Raw genomic sequence first — 18,317 nt, 5'->3', positions numbered from 1 at the left:
GGGGCTTGCGCGGCCTAAACCACGTGACCTGAGGTGAGGCTAATAACCTGATATGCTGCCCGCTGGGCTGGGCTGGTCGAAAGTAGTGCCCAAGCGACCAGGCGGTCAGCATTATCACATTATTCGTGGCTATGTTTTATGAGCGTGCTGCATTAATCGCCGAGCGCTCGTGCCCGTGATGGTTGAGATAAACGAGCATTTCCAGTGTGCCCGGTTTCAGGCTGCTTTTACGATGGAAGATTGTACCGTTGGTGTTATCGGGTGGAGGGGAAGGGGCCCATAAAACGCATAACGCACCGTCACGCAGAACATGAAGCAAGGAATGCCACGATGATGTGCGATGTGATCTCTGTATTCGGTCGCGGTCGCTAATCGTCGCGATAAAACAGACTGGAGAAGAGGTAACACTCCCGGCACCCTTCTTTTTGGCATGCTATCGGGATTAATCAGAACCGCACTCCCCCTTCCCAGGAAGCTTATCAGATCGATCGCAGGTTGTCACACGACGGTGGAATTGGTGAAAGTTACATCACAACTTGAAGGGTGGGCACTTACCTCTTTCGTGTTGAATCCGAGGAAGGACAGCTTCCTCACGTTATTGTCGCGCCGGCTCATCGTGCCCTAGGCTTTGTCGTCGCTCGTCGCACGCAATACCCTTTACTCCTTCGGCAGCTTTTCTATCGTTGGAAAAAGGCAGAAACTCCGCTCCAAAATCCACTTTGCACTCGTACTCGACTCGCAAGCACTGCAATCCCGCAAGATCCTGCTGCTCTGACCGTCACTGTCACTAGACACTAACAGGCCACTCACACGACACGCACAAACACACACACACGAGCGCACACACACACACTAGAGTGATGTTTCAGAATGTTTCTAAAAGAAAAAGGAAAGGGAAACAGAAACAGAAACTCATTTCAAATTCCAAACTACCGGTCGATCGATCGATTACAAACAACACCACAAAGAGCACAGCGCATGTAGGAGACAGTAACGCACATGTTGGATTGCACAGCAGCGCATAAGTCACCGCACGCGCTTTGACGACGGTAGTACGATCTCGGTCACCGGCACTATTGCTACTAACCGACCGGGCGCGATCGCACACCGCTTCTAGCGCCTGTTCTTGGCCGGCGATAGGAAGCTCCGGGTTCCGTGGCGCGCTCCCTTCGGACCACAATCTCGAGAAGCTCATCGCTGCCTCACCTCGGCTCACTCGCGCCTTCGTTGGAGATAAAGCGTGAAACTCGTACTCGTACTGTCGTCGGCGCACCTGGCGTCTCCGTTGGCCCCAGCCCCCCTCCCCCATGCTCAGATCGATTATCTTTGGCGTCTAAAAATTGCAAAAAAAAACCGTTGTCCCTGATTAGAGAGGACGGCATTCGTGGATCAGGGCCCGGGGGGGTGCCGGTAGCCTTTTCATTTATTGCACAGACGTGTTGACCAAAGAAAACGGAAGCGGCGAGGTAGGCCGCGCCGTAGCGAAGGCTCACGGCACCGGGGGTTGCTTTGTCGGCGACCGGGGGTTTAGCGATGGTGCATTTGGGAGTTTTTGGTTGGAGGAAGGTTTTTCTTTTTCGGACAAAAAAAGGTCGTTAGCTCGCTCGTTACCGACCGACCGAAAGTCAATATAAACGGGAACGCACACCCGTCAGTTATCAGTTGTAGCCGATATGGGTACGTACCACCGCTAATACCCGCTCTGCAATCCCTTAATTAGAATCCGATGCTACACACCCGGGGGCTGTGGTTGCCATAAAGAAGAATGCAAAAAAAAACCCGGATGCTTATCGATCGATGAGGATTAGAGAGAGAGAGAGAGTGAGAGGATCTACTGATAAAATGAAATTCAATTTTGTGTTTCTAACCGCCCTAAAGAGGGGGCCCGACACACCTCTCTCACGTAACCACAGACTGGCCATCTTTGATTTATTAAAGCTCGCACCAGATTATCACTGGTGAAGTGACAAATTCGCGAGCGATTGGAGCTCCGTGCGATGCAAGTTCATCTGTCAGCTGTCACCGAGAGAAAGAGAGAGATCGGCGTTATGTCATACAATGGTTGGTGACGTCGATGATGCCACCACTAGACAATAAGGATAGCGCTCCCCTGAGCTCGCTGAGAAGTAATGATGCACCCCCACCCTCACTCCTAACCATCACGCCAATCAAATCAGTAAAAAAATGCCACAATCGAAGATCCGAATTGGCGGAGAACTTGGAGCGCGGCCCGGGAGAACCATTTCGGTGACAATTGGAACTGTCGCTTCGAAGATGATTGATTTCCGTTTTATCGGTCTCGCCAATCGGTCGGACGCCGGTGGTGGATGGTGGTGGTGGTGGTGGTGTGTGGTCGGTCGGCAAACAATCAAGCAACCAATTGTTGTTGTCAGTGACAGTCGCGCGAGCGAGGTGGGTGGTGCTGTCCGCCTACTTCGATGACGTTGCCTGCGTTGATCCAACAATCCAACAGCCCAACAATCGCCATGATGGCCACTATAGGGCTCCCCCTCCTCCCCTCCCCCCTTCTTATCCGTCTGTCATCTGTCACCGTTCGTTCAGAACGTAAAACGTGCTTCGCTGGAATACTTTGTTGTAGAGTCGCCGCTTGTTTGGATTTGCAAGCGTCACGTGACGTCGCCGGTTTATTGGACTTCACCGGCAACCCGCCCCCAACGCCGGAATGTTGCCTGACCGCCCCCCAGACCGCGGGATTAATGAAGATGAAAATTTAATTTCCTGAGGTGAACTTCAAAACTGAAGCCCAAGGTTTGTGTGCCCGTTGTCCGTTGTGTAAACTATACCGTAATCCGATTAACGATGTTTGTGGTTTCTGCAGCGAAAAGGGGGGAGGGACCAGTATTTTCGCACCGGTAATTACCGGTAATGAGATTACGGGAGGGATTTGAGCGCTTTAAGTTTGCCGTCGACTTTGCTACCGGTGCTTGCGGTTGATAAACAAAAACAAATGCTTGCCACACAGGAAATTGCCTTCGAGGGGGACTTGAAATCATATCTGTAGGGCTTGAATTCGCTTGAGAAGTATTCACTACTTTGTAAGCAAACAATCGAGTCTAATTTTAAACCTTCTATTCCCCGCCATATGAACTCATATGTCACGTGACCTATCAAATGCCGATCGATGTAGTGTGCCAGTGCACCGTAAATCAACCTGACGGAGTGCTCCAGGCCGGACACTATCAGCGCGCGAGGCGAGAACGTTGCCCTTTTGCAGGAGGTAGCCCCAGGCCCCCTGTATGCCTACCGATAAAACTCCTCAGTGTGCCTACTGACCGAGGCACTGCAGCCCATGGTCTCAACCGGTTATCAGCAACTTCATCAACACACACGAGATACGCAGATGATAGCCGGTAGCCCCGTGTCTTGTATGATTGATCGGTGCTGGATCTTTGACGATGATAGGCCGATCCTTTTGTCCGATTGTGTGTACCCGTGCGTGCGTGCGTGCACGTGTGTGTGTGTGCGTGGCACACGATGTTTTACAATTGATGTAGTTTCGATCGAAAATCGCCCCCCGGCAAATGACCCGGAAAAGCGTCATAAATCAGGGGAGACCGGCGAGTGGCACCAAACTATCGCTGCCGAACGTTTAGATAAAGTGTCAAACGCACGTGGACCGCGTGTGGCTGATAAACGATTGTAATTTGTGACCACAACTCTCCCTCTGTGCGTTTGAGCTGATCAACAATAACAACAGATAAAGGGAAGCGATGTTTGAGCGCAACACCGCTGGTGTTTCGAGTTTTCGGAAATCGTTTTCTTTTCGTTCTTTCGTTCGTTTGCACATTCTTATGGGGCTTATCATCTGTTTGCACTTGGTAACGCGATTGCAAATGAAGGTCACACCGGTTCCGAAAGGGAACCGTGGCTCTGCTCTGCACGGCCACTAAGGCACTTGACTCATCCTGGACGGTCTTGTTTACCGGAATTTCCTGTTTACTCGATGGTCTCGGTCAATTTGGTGCCGGCAAACATGGTGGCCACTTGGGATTAGGTGCAGCATTTGCATCCGTGCCTATTGGGATGCAAAACGGTGTGCGGTGTGCGGTGTTTGTGTGGTCAGCTCCAGAAGCAAACGAATATTGAGACATTAATTTGCTTCAATTAATTAAAATGATATCTCGCGGAATGGGGGTGATCATCAAATAATGCCGTGGTTCTGCCGTGGTCTTGCGTCATGATCAACAAGTAAATGGCGCATTGAATGGTGATGGCGCTGGCGACGACTCTACTCGATCGAACGAGTCCGCTCCGGTTTGCGACAGAATTCGTCCAGTTCCAGCCAGTTCTACGCTGGTGAAGAAGCACAAAAACGAACGAAGTGACCGACAACGGCGTGCGTGCATCGCGGGAGCGGGAGCAAGTTCCTTGAACTAGTATCCCGTCCCGATACCCAACATCACCAAACGGCCATCCGTCCTACCCCAATCGAGGAGTGAATCATTTTCATAATTTATTGCTCGCAGCCACTCGACGGCGGCACATCTTTATCAATGTGCGCCCATCGGCCACATTCACGAGCCGATTGCACCCATTTCCCGTCACGAGTCACCACTTTGGAGACCATTTTTAGTGGCCGGTCGCGTGCTCACCCTCGGGTGTGGTTGGGTGTTGGGAGGCAGCGTAAATTGAATAATTGATCATCCCAGTCGTCATCGCATTCACCATCAGCACCACCACCACACACCCGTGATGTGTGATATCGATCGGATGAGATGCGGCCGAGTGGAGGCCATGCTGACCTTTCAATTTGTCTGTTTGGCAAACAACACCGGAGAACACCGAGGCCCAGAGGTTCCAGCTTCAGCTCCCCAGCTTCCTAAGCCTACTACGCTCTGTTTTTGTTTTTCTTAGCGAGTAGCAGCAGCAGCACGATGGAGCAGCAGGAATGGAGGAAACGGGCTACTACGACGATGCGCGCCACGCCACTCCCCCCGTGACAGCTGTCAACTGCCTACGCCAAAGTGAGGTTAATGTGTAATGTGCGTTCGCATTCATTCAAGCCATATTTCCATCGAGAACGAGAATGAATTGTTGATGCCCCTAGGCCTCTCGGGGACGAATTTTCATGTGAAAAACAAGCGTCATTCAGGGTAGCAGTCCCAGCAGGCGCCGTCAAATCATCTCCAGGAACGTGTGTAAGACGTATAACCGTGGTAATGGCGGCGTCTAAGTAGAAATGTCACATAGCGCATAAATTAGGCATCAACAGACGACGAGGGTCACGCCGACAGGCTGGGCGCCACCCCCGTGCCCGGCCCGTCCCGTGGTCGCTATGGTTGTCAGCACGTTTCACTCGATCGTTCTCTTCCCTTCCCTGATGTGGTTGCCGCTGGCGTCGACAAACCGGACCGGGCCCATCATCGACCAGCGAGGGAGTTCTAACGGAGCTTTATGCAGCAAGGTGCACCAAGGGCTCGACCGCAGCTCAGGTGGTGATAAGGCAGTGCACGTGATAACCCGTAACGAAACGATATGGAACGAAGCGAGGTTCACATTCAAAAGGCAGAAAGCAGCTACCGTTGGCCGCTAGCGGTTGGAGGAGCTCTAATTGCCTTGTGCCATCAATTCGATGAGATGAATATTATACTCTCCAGGAGAGCATTAGCAAACCAGCAACGAATGGGTGCTAGACGCTCGTTAGAAGTTAGAAGAAGCTGTTAAAAGGGGCAGACAGAAGATGTTCAGTCCTGAGTGCATTGATTTTTTCAGTATATGCAACGAAGTAAATACGATAAATAATCAGTTATCTCCAAGAAAGTCAACATAAAGTGTCATGCTACGAAATTTAATCATCTGGTTTTCATTTTTAACAACCAAAAGCCACCAATTTATGCTCCAAAACGGTGCTTCAAACACGATAACCGCTTTCAGTATTGTCGGACACACGGTAAACCTCTGCTTGCAGCATAACGACACAGCAACGGACAACGGATCCAATCGTCGTCGGTTTATGAGTAGCGAATTACATCTTTACGATGTCCATTAATGTGGGCTCTGGCAGTACGCACCTCGCTGGTGACTCACTGCACCTCACGACCTCTCGACACGCGTTTACAACAACGCTCAATGCGTCAAAAAACGGTAGGATCGGTTTATGATTTTATGTACTCTGCGTAATTGATGCCATTAATGTGGAACGAACACAGGCGCGCTGACGCTGACGTCTGCTGTGCTGACCTTGTCCAACCATACGACCACACGCTCGAACTTGAAGGCAGCATTTGGATGGAGCTTCTAGCAGATTTGCTTTCCAACAGGCATAAGGTTGTGTGTGTGTGTCTTTTTTACTGGATAAGCCAATAAATAAGAACCACGACGACTGGGTCAGTTAGTGCCAGCGCAATGAATCCAGTTTCTTGTTTGCACACTAAAACAGATCTCTTCCAATGTGTACTACGATCCACGCTAATGTTGCTCCGGCCCGGCGCAACCGATATGACAACTTTATCGTCTTGTGGACGTCCATGACCGTCAACTGTCGGTGCACAGTCGCGGTTCATTCGACTGTTGGTGTTCGCACCGCCGCGATAACCAGCGCAAACACCCAACGAAACCTCGCACCAAAAATCCCACTCGCATGCATACGCCCCAAAACAAAAAAAAAAAGGCCATAGAGCGTCGCGAGTATCTAGCGTATGGAAAATCAAACAAATCAACAAACAAAATTACTCACCACCATACCGGGCCCCTAGGTAGGGAAAGAGTGGGCGCGAGAGGGTAAGCAAACAGAACCTAACTCATTCGCTTCGGGCAGGTGGTTTGCAGGTGCTTTTAGCGTTTCCAACGCCCAATCTTCGGTGCCTCTAAACGCGTGCCCCAGGTTTACCTCGCTTGTTAGAGGCTTTTGTCGAGAGAAGAGGGCTAGAAGAGGCCTCCGGGGGGGTAGGATCTGAAGGATCACACATCATTGGCCACCCTTAGGCACGCGAACGCGAACCGTACCCCACCGGTTTAACAGCCTGTTGGATTGAAGGCGTGAAATTTGTCCCAGTAACGAGCATGCGAGAACCAATCAATCTGCGCCATTCCGAGCACTCCGAAGCGACCGATACTGGCACCAAAGAGTGGCGGAATTGTGAATATTAATGTAATGGCCCGCATCTCATCACTCTCGGGATCCCGGGTGGAGTCATTGGCAAATAGGAAACCGTTTTAATGCCGTCATGAATCACCCGTTTTTTTTTGAAGCGCAGAACCAGCCAGCATCGACGGCGGAATTCGGTGAGGTCAGTTATTAGGAGACGATTGTACGTTACACCAGCCAGCGGCAAGCGGCAAGTGGCCGGAGATCAAGCGCAACTGGGAAAAAACAAAACAGAAAACACCTCCTCGCGCCTCATCAATTGGTCACGCGCCCCATCAATTGGCCCGCTAGTGACACTCAATTGATCGTAAATGGTTTGTTTGGCGTGGCAAAACAATCAACCGGCCAGACGTTAAGGAATGCAACCGGGCCGGCCGACCGAACCGCCGATCACCAACCAACGCTGCGTTGCTGGTAAACGTGTCAGCGATCTCTCTCGCATCGGGCTGATGGAGGAGATCGATTAAAATCAATGAAAGAGCAATAAAGCTCAATCTGGGGGCCAGCACCAGCACCTCGGGAACGCCATAGTAACTGGCGGTGGCACCGAGTGTGCTCTTCTCTCCATTCTGCACTTTGTTGTCCTCCTCGGGGAGGGGCTTCGATTAGCGCCGACCGGAAGTCATCGAAGTGGGTTGCGATTTGCGATCCACACACACACACATACCCAACCGTAAACGATGTCTCACGTGAGTGGTGTGATTGACCAATTGGTCAACACGCGATCGCCCATTCGCGAAACCCGAAACCCCATTTGTAAGCAGCACGTGGACGCTGAACTGTTGCTGTCATCATAACAGAAAGTCGGGGGGCTTTTTAGGCTTTTTGGGCGAACACAAAGCAAAGTTGTCGCTGACATTTGCGCTTACCTGGACTGCGCACATGAATCACTTGTCCACCGAAGCACTCCACCAACTGGGAGGTGGAAAACAAACCCTTTAAACGATAAAACCAGGCAACTAAAATCAAAAGCCAAAACGTACACAACAGGGGTGGTGGTGGTGGTGGTGGTGGCACGCGCGAACTCGGCCACAGAACGAACGACTACCGGAAGCTCGCCACAAACTGTCGCGGCGCGGCACCTGGGGGACCAATAGGGGCCCGTTGCTGTTCGATTCACGTTTTTGATCAACATTCTTGTCCGCACGAACAAACACACACACGCTGACCACGCTGCAATCGCATTCGTCAGCCACAAATGTTCGCTGACCATTCGGGGTGGTAGCGGAAGAGGGTGGCTTGTAGCACCAGGGGTTGATCGATATCGGACCATCGATGTTGTAACCAACTTGCTTGCTTGCTTGCTTCGCGTCACCTCGCGGTGCATTTGGGTTGTGGTGTTTCGCCCCGTCCGGGGATTTTTATGCTGGCGCTGGCGATGGACCGGGTTCATGGGTTCATCAATTGGGCGACCGAAACAGAGCTGCTCAACAGAGAGTTGGAGTGGAGGAAAGAGGGTCTTGCGCAGGCGGAAGCGCACTTGAAGCGCACCATTTAATGCGGGTTACACTCGTGCACTATTTTTGGTCAATATTCTAGGTTACTTTGATTAATTTGACATATTTTCAGAAACCTGAAAATGTTATACAGAACCTGAATACGGTTAAAAAAAAACAAGTAACCCGGAATATTCACCAATAACATTGCGTGTGTGTAGTAACCCATTTAACAAAGTAGACATTGACGCCATGACATCGCATTTGTTGTTTCCATCTAGATCGTTTTCGATGCATTTGAAGTTCAATACAGAGGAAAAACCCAAAGCCAGTTTTTTTGGATTTGCTAAATGTTTGAGCTAGAATTTCAATTCCCATTCCCAGTATGACGCAACCTTGGATCCGAATTGCCGCAGCTAAAAGTGCAAAACACTACAATTAGTCACCCCATAAAGACCCACTCCTTCTCCGTCAGCAGAGCAGTGGCGAGGTGTAATGGGTATTTAAGTAAGTGCGCCACCGGTAACCCTGCAGCTACCGCCACAGGTGCGCGCACCCTCCGCGATACCGCGATCCTTTTACCGGCCTTGCGGCTGTCCGGGCTAAGGGGTGCAAGATCATTTTTCATTCGGTATGTCATCCGGATAACCAGACCGATCGACCGACAGTACGCGATGCCGTTGGCCATTTTGACCTGACGCCAATAAACGGCGGTGGCAGCGACGGCGGCACACGAACACCGTACTCTGGAAAACGTGAGCGGCGGCGAAGGTGGTGAGATCGTTTTTAATCATTTTTGGTTGACGCACGCACCGGTTGGTTGCGCCGGATACATTCATCTTTAATCGCGAAACGCCACTCGCGTGCCACGGAATGCGAAATTGCGGGCGACATTTTCGCATCGAATTAAGCGCGGAGCGGGGAAGTGGAATTGGCGGTGGCGTTCTGTGACAACCGACGATCGGCGTTCTGGCAAGCTTGTCCTGACGCCGCCATCTCCGCTGTAAATAGTGTATATTCTCGATCGCGTAAATGGATGGAATTTTTTGCGTTTTGTTTTTGGCGTTTTTTTAGGTTGGCAGGGGGGGGGGGGTGCGATTCCGGGTGCTAGACGTTCCAGCATTTACCACCCCCCTTTTTCGAAGGTGTCTATTTTAGGACATGAGCAAAGCCTGCTGCTCACTTGTGCATACACCGTAGCCCCGAAAAAGTTCCAAAAAGGGGATGTCTTAATGCTGTTTGCGCAAGTGCCGCCGTCTAGCATTGATTCCAGTACGGGCATAAGAGAACGCGGTGTTGGGAAGTGCAGGAAAAGGTCGCCAAAAAAGGGAGGAAAGCAACTGGTTGACGGTCGGTAAATATCAGCTTGTACTCGTTCCCAAATTAGCTCAAGCAGGAAATCTAATTAAGATGCACCGATTTTATAGGATTGATGAATGAATGTAATCTTTTCGTCAACAGTTTTCAACACTGGATATACCAGACCGGGTCATTTTGACCCGTCGAACACTTCAATTCAACATTCCGGCTCGAATATTATTTTTTTGTGCAGAAATGGTTTTATGACTTTTAAAGCTACACTTAGAGAATACTTTTTAATAACACAAAGTTATTTTACATGTCAAAATGACCGGTCATTGTGCAAATGACAGTGTTGCTGAAAATTTGTTCGGTCAACGCAATAAAAAATGTTCAAACTTGTTTCTAGTTTTCATCGACAAGTGAACTGTTTTTTGTGTAACGATTTCAAGCCGCCAAAAATGTGGAAGCCAAACCAAACCTTCTGCGTGTTTAGAAAATTCAACCAAATTTCCCATAGAATGTTTAGACTTCAAACAAATGAGTCTTTCCACAAATAATAGTTTTTTCTGTTGTTTTTTGCCAATCATAAGAGTAAATAAAGACTAGAAGCTTTTTTCCTTATGTACCAGTCATTACATGAGCCTAAAAATCACCACAAGCCTTTTTTCTGGTGTACTGGTTATTATGACCCATTCTGGTAGAAATAGGTATAGTATAAATGCCGGTATAGCTAGTGTTAACAACGCTTCAAACACGCGTTATTCCCTCTCTCCCTTATTTATCTGTCTTAGTTTTTTCTTCTTATCATCATTCAAATTTTGTCTATTTTTTTTTAATGCAAACGTTATTGTAAACAAGACCATTTAGTGTTTTATTCACTTGTGCCATACCCAAGAGAAACCATTTCCACCCGATATAGGCAGCAAACACAGACGTTAAATACAAATTTGCAAAACAAATCAATATGCGCCTGACCTTGGGAATATGTATGCATGAATAGCAGCATACCTTAACTTGACGAATTCGAATGGATCACATCAGGAGTCTGGACAACAATGGATTATACTCTGCTATGCAGCAACTACGAGCAACATCAATGTATCGTAGCAAAGTATTTAATAAAATAAAAAAGCGAAAAAGAATCCACCCAAATGTAATATTCAATTTGTAGAAATAAATGAAAAAATATATATATAGTAGCTAGATGCCATCAGATCTGCTTCTTTCGCTTTTTAATATTCGACATCTAATGCCTTCAATCACTCCAGGAATCAATCGTGACAGGTGACGCATCCTGAGAACACTCCAGACGAAACCGAATAGCTCACCTGTGCGCTAGAGGAGGCAAACCTCGAGAAACCACAACACGTGGAACCAAAGAGTCGTTTGCGGTCGCATCCGCGATAGCGAAATGGTTTTTCAATGAATTCATTCTAACACCTTCCGCACACAACCAACCACACCACCAGCTGCTGCATCGGATATCGCTCGCCAGACGACCGACGAAACACGTGACCGTGCGTTAACTGGTCGGATCATATCATTGCTCTCCGTTTCGACGCGCCAAGCGGTCGCGGGAGTGCGGTACGGTCCGGTGCGGTCACCACTTAACCGGCTTTCCGCTGTGATGCGTTTGTTTACACACACACCGTTCACCGCACTCCTTCTCCTCCACCTCGCCAGGTGCTTTGGAGTTCTTTTCCGTTCTGCCGCGGTCGTAGCCGCAGTCGCAGCCGCAGTCGCTGGTCGGGTTTCAGGTTACGCACACACAGACACAATTCAAGAGCCCCGGAGCATCATCGAAAGGAAACCGGTCAACCCCGGTTTTCTTGGTGAGAGCATCGAATCCAAGGAGGCTCTTCTTCTGCTCCTCCCTAGCTTGGCCTAGCAAGGATGGCCAACGACGCATTCCGACGCATGCAGCTGTGTGTGTAAGGGTGTGTGTGTGCGATGAACCAGTTTGCGCATCCTCACAAACGCGATGCGCCCCTCGCGTTCTAGCCCCGAAAGAGATTCGTTCCCAAACACACAGCCTCCGGTTGCTTTCTTCATCTTCTTCGCCTCCTCACAGCGAAGCAACGAGAAGAAAGTTTTGTTGTTCAAGTCGTCTCGATTGCCTACTATGATTTTTTGTGTATTTTTTCGGGCCTCTCATCCGTCCACTGACCAGCAGCAGCGAGATCGCACGCGCAGTGGTTGCTGCGATCGCGAAGGAAAAGCGCAACAACGGCGGACGACGACGACGACGACGGACGACGATGGATCGTGGCGTAGTGGTATGCAGAAAGCAGAAACACGGGGAGTAAAACCTCCCCAAAAAAAATAAGAGAAAGAAACAGAAAAGAAACGGAATGAAAAATCCGCAACACAATCGCCCCAGCAAACCGTGATCCGGCGGCGATTCGTCCGGGGGCCCGGGGTGGAAGATGATGATGATGATGAATTTCTTTTCCCTCCGGCCACAAGTTTATGGCTCTTTAAATCGTGGCCTCGCTGGGCGGCGCACGCAAAGTAGCTAGAAAGCCGTTAGAGAGGTTTGGGCGCTGTTTCGCATTCCTTTTTTCTATCTGTTTTGTTGTTGCCAACGCCAACGTTGTCGCCCGACAAACAAAACACCAGATAGGCGATAGCGAAGTTGGATAAGCAGGGGGTGCTGTCGCCTTCCCCGGAATCTGGTGGTGACGAGACGAGTGTCAGATAAGTGATTTCTGGTTTTTATGCAGCGCGAGCATTGATAAGCCATTGTGTCAACAGTAGCCCCTAACGCCCTGCCCCGTTAGAATCCCCTAATAGAAGTGTAAATTTTGCACAACACAGACACACACACACACGCATACGCACACACACAGTAGTTCGCTGAGGAGGTGGATCGAATTTCGGTTTCGATTTCACATCGAACGCCGTACATCGATCGGTCGCCTCTCGATCGGTTTCCCTTTCGCGTGACGGACAACATCACCGCCATCGATGCCGTCGCTAAGGTTTTCCTCGCTCCTTCACTCGCTTGCTCGCCCAAAAACACGCAACGCCGAACACGGCGCCGATCGCGAGGCACGATCACTGTCGTTGACACCTTAATTGTAGCACCTCCACCGTTCGATAAGATACCTTTTCGCGACAAAAGGAAGCAAATAAACAGTTAGCGGAAGGCGGGAGGCTCGTTCTCGTGCACCCCCGGAGCTTCTCTTCGCTCTTCCCGATCCCGATGCTATTGCTTTCTAGCGCAACACGACGCACCACACTTTTCTTTTGCCGGTTCGTCGTCGCGTCGTCGTCGTCGTCGTCGTCGTACACCGGTACGTACGTTCGCACGCGCGGCCTGAAGTTGAAAAACTGAAAAGTTCATCCGATCGCGAGTGGTCCATAACTCAAAAGAATCAAAGGGAAATATATCCACCACACCACCACCACCACACTACTACCACAACGCGATCTGGCGAACGATCGCGTGCCTGCCGGCTAGGCGCGGTAAACCCTCCGCGTAGGAAATATGTAGGTAGCAACATAAAAGGGGGTGGTGGTGGCTGGTTGGTGGTGGTTGGTGGGGTAGACGGCGCGACGAGCCGAGATCGACGCATCGACGCTCGGCTGGAACGAAGGCAGCTAGCGTGCTGGTGGTGTGCAGCACCAAACCATGACGTGCACGTGCAGAGGAGATAGCGAGAGGGAGAGAGAGAGAAAGAGAGCGAGAGACCACCAAGAGATAGTCCTCGCGGTGGGTTGAGGAGTTGCTGGAAATCCAACGGCGACAAAATATGATCTTTTAATATTCAAGCTAATAATATGTTTCAAATTACTTAAAATAAATAAAGAAAAAAAAATGAAATGTCAATGTATTAATAGGAAACGACAATACGAACCGAATCTAGTTACCTTGCCACCGTATACGAACGGGTATTTCTCGCTACCCTAGGCACTTATCAACGCACCATGCGCACCAATCAGATTCACGCGACTTGCACTACCCTCAGCATGGGGTAGCGCGCCCGAGATGCTGTGCCGGCGTTCCGTCTTCGCTGCCTCCAGCACACCACCGACCGCACGATGACCATCTGATCCTTGCCTTGCGCCCTCCCGTGCCGCGCTGGAGAGTCACAACACGCACACACCGCCGCACGTGGTTCGCGATCATTGGGCGGCACGAACGATCGCCCATCGGCTGTTCGCGGTTTCAGCTTTTTCTTCTTTTTCTTCTTCTTTCTTGCTGGAATTCGCTAGGCCGCAAATTGTCACTGGTTCTGCTGTTGGTTTTTCTTTCGCTCCTCTCCGATTTCCTCGTTGCCATATTCGTCATATCATGCGGCGAAACGGATGCATGATTCGGTCCCTTTTTGTTTCCTTCGCCTCTTCACCCAATTATGCTGCGGGTGGGAGGGAGTGGGATTTTGGTGAGGGGTGGGTTGTTTTGATTCTTTTTTCCATGGCACCGGTTTCGCCTGCTTTTCTCTTCACCGACCATTCGCGATCACCACGCGGTTTTCGATGTTTTTTTAACTCAAATCACGATGCGATGATTTATCCCATACACGCACCATCATTTTCATCGCACGCGTACCGCCAGATGGATGGGGGAAGTAATCAAAGTACACATGCAATGCAGGGGTTATAAATGATAGCGGCGCTACTACGAATGAGGCGCTCTACACACGTGATAAAAGTTAACCAATGACGTGAGCTTGGTTCCGAGAGATGAGTCGTTCTTTACTGTTACGAAATGATATTGCATTAGGTTTATCGTATTTTGTCGCTACTCTTTGTTCAACGCAATGATGGGTCTACGCATGGTGACGTTCTTTCAAATGAATTTTGGATGAGTCACCTGTAGCGGCTTGGTATTTAAAATGTCTGTGGCCATAAATCATCGCGGTTGTCACGTGTCTCTATGGTTAACTGGATGACTGTTACATGAACGACAGGATTGACTGATATAGATTCATCGGTTATATGAGACTAACTAAAAACATGCCGCAATTGGAGTTATAGAACACTCAATCGGTTCTACGGGAAGATCAAATTGAGTTCTTGCTTCTTTTGTCAGATCAATCTAGCACCATGATGGCGCTTGGTAGTAATGACTACTACGTTGACATTTTAATGCGTGTAATTGCGGACACTACAGTAAGCAGTTGCCGTTTCATTCGAATAGAATTCAATTCATTCTATTTTGAGCTGACACTTACAAAGTTGACCCCATTGGTTGAAAAATCCATTTGTCTCGTCATGACCTAGAGAATGATGTTTTGAAGGGTTCTACGTTTGTCATCACGGGCTGTACGTACGTGTTCCAGCAAATTCCAGGCGAATCATTGATTCGATGAAGTAGGATCGTTAACATTGAAACTATAATTATCCCAGTATGTGCTGGCGACTAATTTCCCATACGCCCCCGGCCCCAGAAATCCGGCTTTTCCATATGTCCACAGTCCAGACAGGCGAGCAGGCAATCATTAGGAAGGGGGGCTGTTGCGAGCGAAGTGAATGGAACGTGGACGGTGTGTGCACCCTGTGGCATCACGCCTCCGGCATCCAAAACCGGCACCGGCCACACGGACTGATCGAATGGGTAGCTAATTGGTAAACATTTAGCATCACAATTGTCACCCGGCCACGAGACGCTGCATAAGCGTGCCGGTTCCGGCGACGACGACGACGACGCCGATCGAATCCAGCGTATTCGAGATGAATCTTGAATACCAAAATGGATACACCACATTTCGTGGTATTGAGAGACGTATTAGCTTTCTTATTCATCTTGGTTTCCTTGACACGAAAATAAGAGAAGTCAGTCTAAACAGCGTTCTAAGCGAAACGGACAAATCGCTCAACCAGCAAGTTTGCTAAGCAGAGAAATCTTGCTAATTCAATAACCATGCTAATTGATGACGTCCCGCTGTTAATGAAATAGCAGAAACAGATGCTAATGCATGGATTATTCGCAAATATTTGCATCCTATTTCGAGGAAGCACCACCTGAGCCATCTACTTAGCGTACAGAGTTGCAGTCAAAAAAACAGTAAAGAAACCCGTTGCCAAATGCTGTGACCAGAGAAGTGAAAATTGCACCCAGCACGAGCGCGATCAGCTAGCCGATCATCAAAGGTTCGCCACCGGTGTATCGTATAATACAACCGTTTGTCCACTGATAAGCAGTGGGGTGGGCCACCAGAGTAGCAACCTGCGGTGTTATATCGAGTGACCGTGAGGATTTAGCAAAGGATTGCGAGTTTTTTGATTTTTATTTTCGATCGTGATAACCAACTACCGTAACAACCATTAGCACGCACTGTCACCAGATTTCGCCAGTAGCGACAGGTTTGAACAGGATTGGGGTGGTATCAATCGGCTGGTGCGTGTGACTGCCAGCCAATGAGTGGGTACGGTTCGAACGCGAATTGATAATCCATTCCGATAAAGACTTTATTGCTCGTGCCAGATAATGATTCTCGTTATTCGCCCCTGTCCCCAAGAATTCGATTTTTTACGATAAAAATAGACTCCAAACCGCGCGCACGTGCTAATGGAGACTGTTACACGGACGTTATCACGTGTGTGTTAATCAGGGAACGTACAACATCTCCCCTCAGACCGCACCGTAGAGTCATGCGTAGGGATGGTATTTTTAGTTTTATTCATTCTTCCATTTGCTGTAAGATTACATTGCGTGTTTCCGCGCGTGTGAGTAGGTTTTACAGGTTCATCGTCATCTACACCCACAGTAGGGCTTTAGAGCTGCGCCCTTGCATATCATTGTTGTTCGAATTCACCACCTGTGCCGTGAGCAACACTTTTGTCAATTTTGATTTTCATGTTTCGATCACCCTCCTCGCGCAACCTTTCAGGATGCGCTCCTGTTACCCGGGTTCACCAGGATAAAGGATCATACAGCGCTTTGCAGAAATTGGGGGGCATTTAAATTATTACCTTAGCATACAATATCGAAACTCAAACATTTGTTTAGGCATTAATGCGTTAATAGTATTATTACAGTTGCGTTGCATGGTTTGCCATTCGTGTTTCCTGCGCTCTGGCCTCTCTGTGTTTGTTCGCTAGCTGAACAGCACTGGCCCTTTTCCGTCCTGGATCTTTTCCTATTTTTCCACTTTGAAAGTTCCTCGCTTCTAGGACACACTCAGACGGAGTAACAATTATGATTAGTACGGACAGTTTGCCTGCCATTTTGAATCACGCCGAGTTGTTAGTGATGCCGAATGATTAGTTTAGAAGCAGTCCATCCTTTGCACTTTATGCACCGATCGCATTGACACGTTATCAAATGAATTACGAGAGAATGGGTGCGCGATATGGTTTATATCTAAATTTTGGAATATCATTCGATCAGACTTGCTGGGTAAACCATTGTTTGGTGGATTCATGTGTGAATTCTTTTACGTTCCCGTACGCAGAAAAGCTGCAAAGCGGGATTTAAAAATTGAAAACGGCGAATGTGATGATACGAAACATTATAACTTCACAAAATAAATAGGGTAGTACCCCTGTCCTTGAGGCAGTTTAAGTGCAAAAGATGCTGCCAAATGAATGATACCGATGAAGATAAGAATAAAGAGAGAGGGAGAAAGTGTAAAATAATGATTTAAACACAACCGAATTTATGCATTCTGCCCACAGCGGAAGGACAGTCTGTGTTTGTGGAACGACTGATACTAATACTTTTGAAACCACTTCACCATGCCTCGTTAATGCTGCAAATAGTATTCGATACATTTTACGTTAGATGATGTTTGCAGTTACCTGGGGATAGTGTATTGATTCGTAAATTAAGATCGCCTGAAACCAGAAATACCACCGAGGGCATTGTGCCTCATACGCATACGCTTCTTGGTCGTTCAACGAACCATCGCTATTGCTGCCTTCCAGGTAGTGTTCAGACATTGTTAGAATCACTCCTCCCGTTTCGTTCAACCCTCAGATAATCCTTTTCCTATACTTATAAATATAGTATTGCAAGCTTCTTCCCGCGCAACCTATAGACAAAAAGAAATTGGTAGACCTTTACACACTGGTAAATGTTGCTGCATGTCCCGCTAGGCTAGAAGAGGGAATGGGAACTAGACTTGTAGCAGATTGTGTCAGTAAGGGGCCCTGCACGAGTGTGGCACCCTGACAGGTGCCTGTGGTTTGTCTTTTATGCCTTGTCGTCTTCCACAGTACATCACCCTTTCGCTTCCTTTCATTCTCATTTTTTACTCACTCTTATGCTGAAAAGCAGCTTAAGGTTAGGCGGTGCTCTATATTACAAAGAAACAAATAGACAAATAGTACGTAAATAAACATGCCCATGGCTTCATGACTTGTTCGAGAGGTCTCGTGTCGTCGTCTCTCGCGTGCCCTCTCCCCAACCACTTCGATTATCCACTGAATCATTCAATCAAGTCGCACGCAATCGCACACACGCCGTTCGGTGTGTACCGCACACGTACGCGCGATGAAATGGTGGTGGTTAAACGTATGAA

The 18,317-nt window shown here is 48.8% G+C and overlaps 2 protein-coding genes across 9 annotated transcripts in view; both read right to left on the bottom strand.

Moving 5' to 3' along the window:
• The window catches only part of LOC125954575 (anion exchange protein 3), a 33,691-nt gene extending 20,457 nt beyond the window's left edge, over positions 1 to 13,234 (bottom strand). Inside the window, exons 1-2 of one of the 4 annotated variants that reach the window (XM_049684993.1) lie at positions 12,955 to 13,234; positions 556 to 876 (exon numbers count right to left, since the gene is read on the bottom strand). In XM_049684993.1, the coding sequence (XP_049540950.1) occupies positions 556 to 615 (60 nt within the window). In that variant the 5' untranslated portion in view covers positions 616 to 876; positions 12,955 to 13,234. Of the gene's footprint in view, positions 1 to 555; positions 877 to 999; positions 1,125 to 12,954 lie in introns of those variants that run through there. The other 3 variants (XM_049684989.1, XM_049684992.1, XM_049684990.1) reach the window with 3 other exon arrangements.
• A 2,568-nt stretch (positions 13,235 to 15,802) lies between these two features.
• Positions 15,803 to 18,317, bottom strand: part of LOC125954587 (WD repeat-containing protein 47) — a 66,871-nt gene continuing 64,356 nt past the window's right edge. For 2 of the 5 annotated variants that reach the window (XM_049685020.1, XM_049685021.1), the window contains exon 11: positions 15,810 to 18,317. This exon is cut by the window's right edge and continues 416 nt beyond it. The gene's annotated coding sequence lies outside the window, so the exon portion shown is untranslated. The other 3 variants (XM_049685024.1, XM_049685023.1, XM_049685025.1) reach the window with 3 other exon arrangements.

Source organism: Anopheles darlingi, chromosome 3 (assembly GCF_943734745.1).
Source record: "Anopheles darlingi chromosome 3, idAnoDarlMG_H_01, whole genome shotgun sequence".
Lineage (NCBI taxonomy): Eukaryota > Metazoa > Arthropoda > Insecta > Diptera > Culicidae > Anopheles > Anopheles darlingi.
This window is presented reverse-complemented; position numbering and strand designations above follow the sequence as displayed.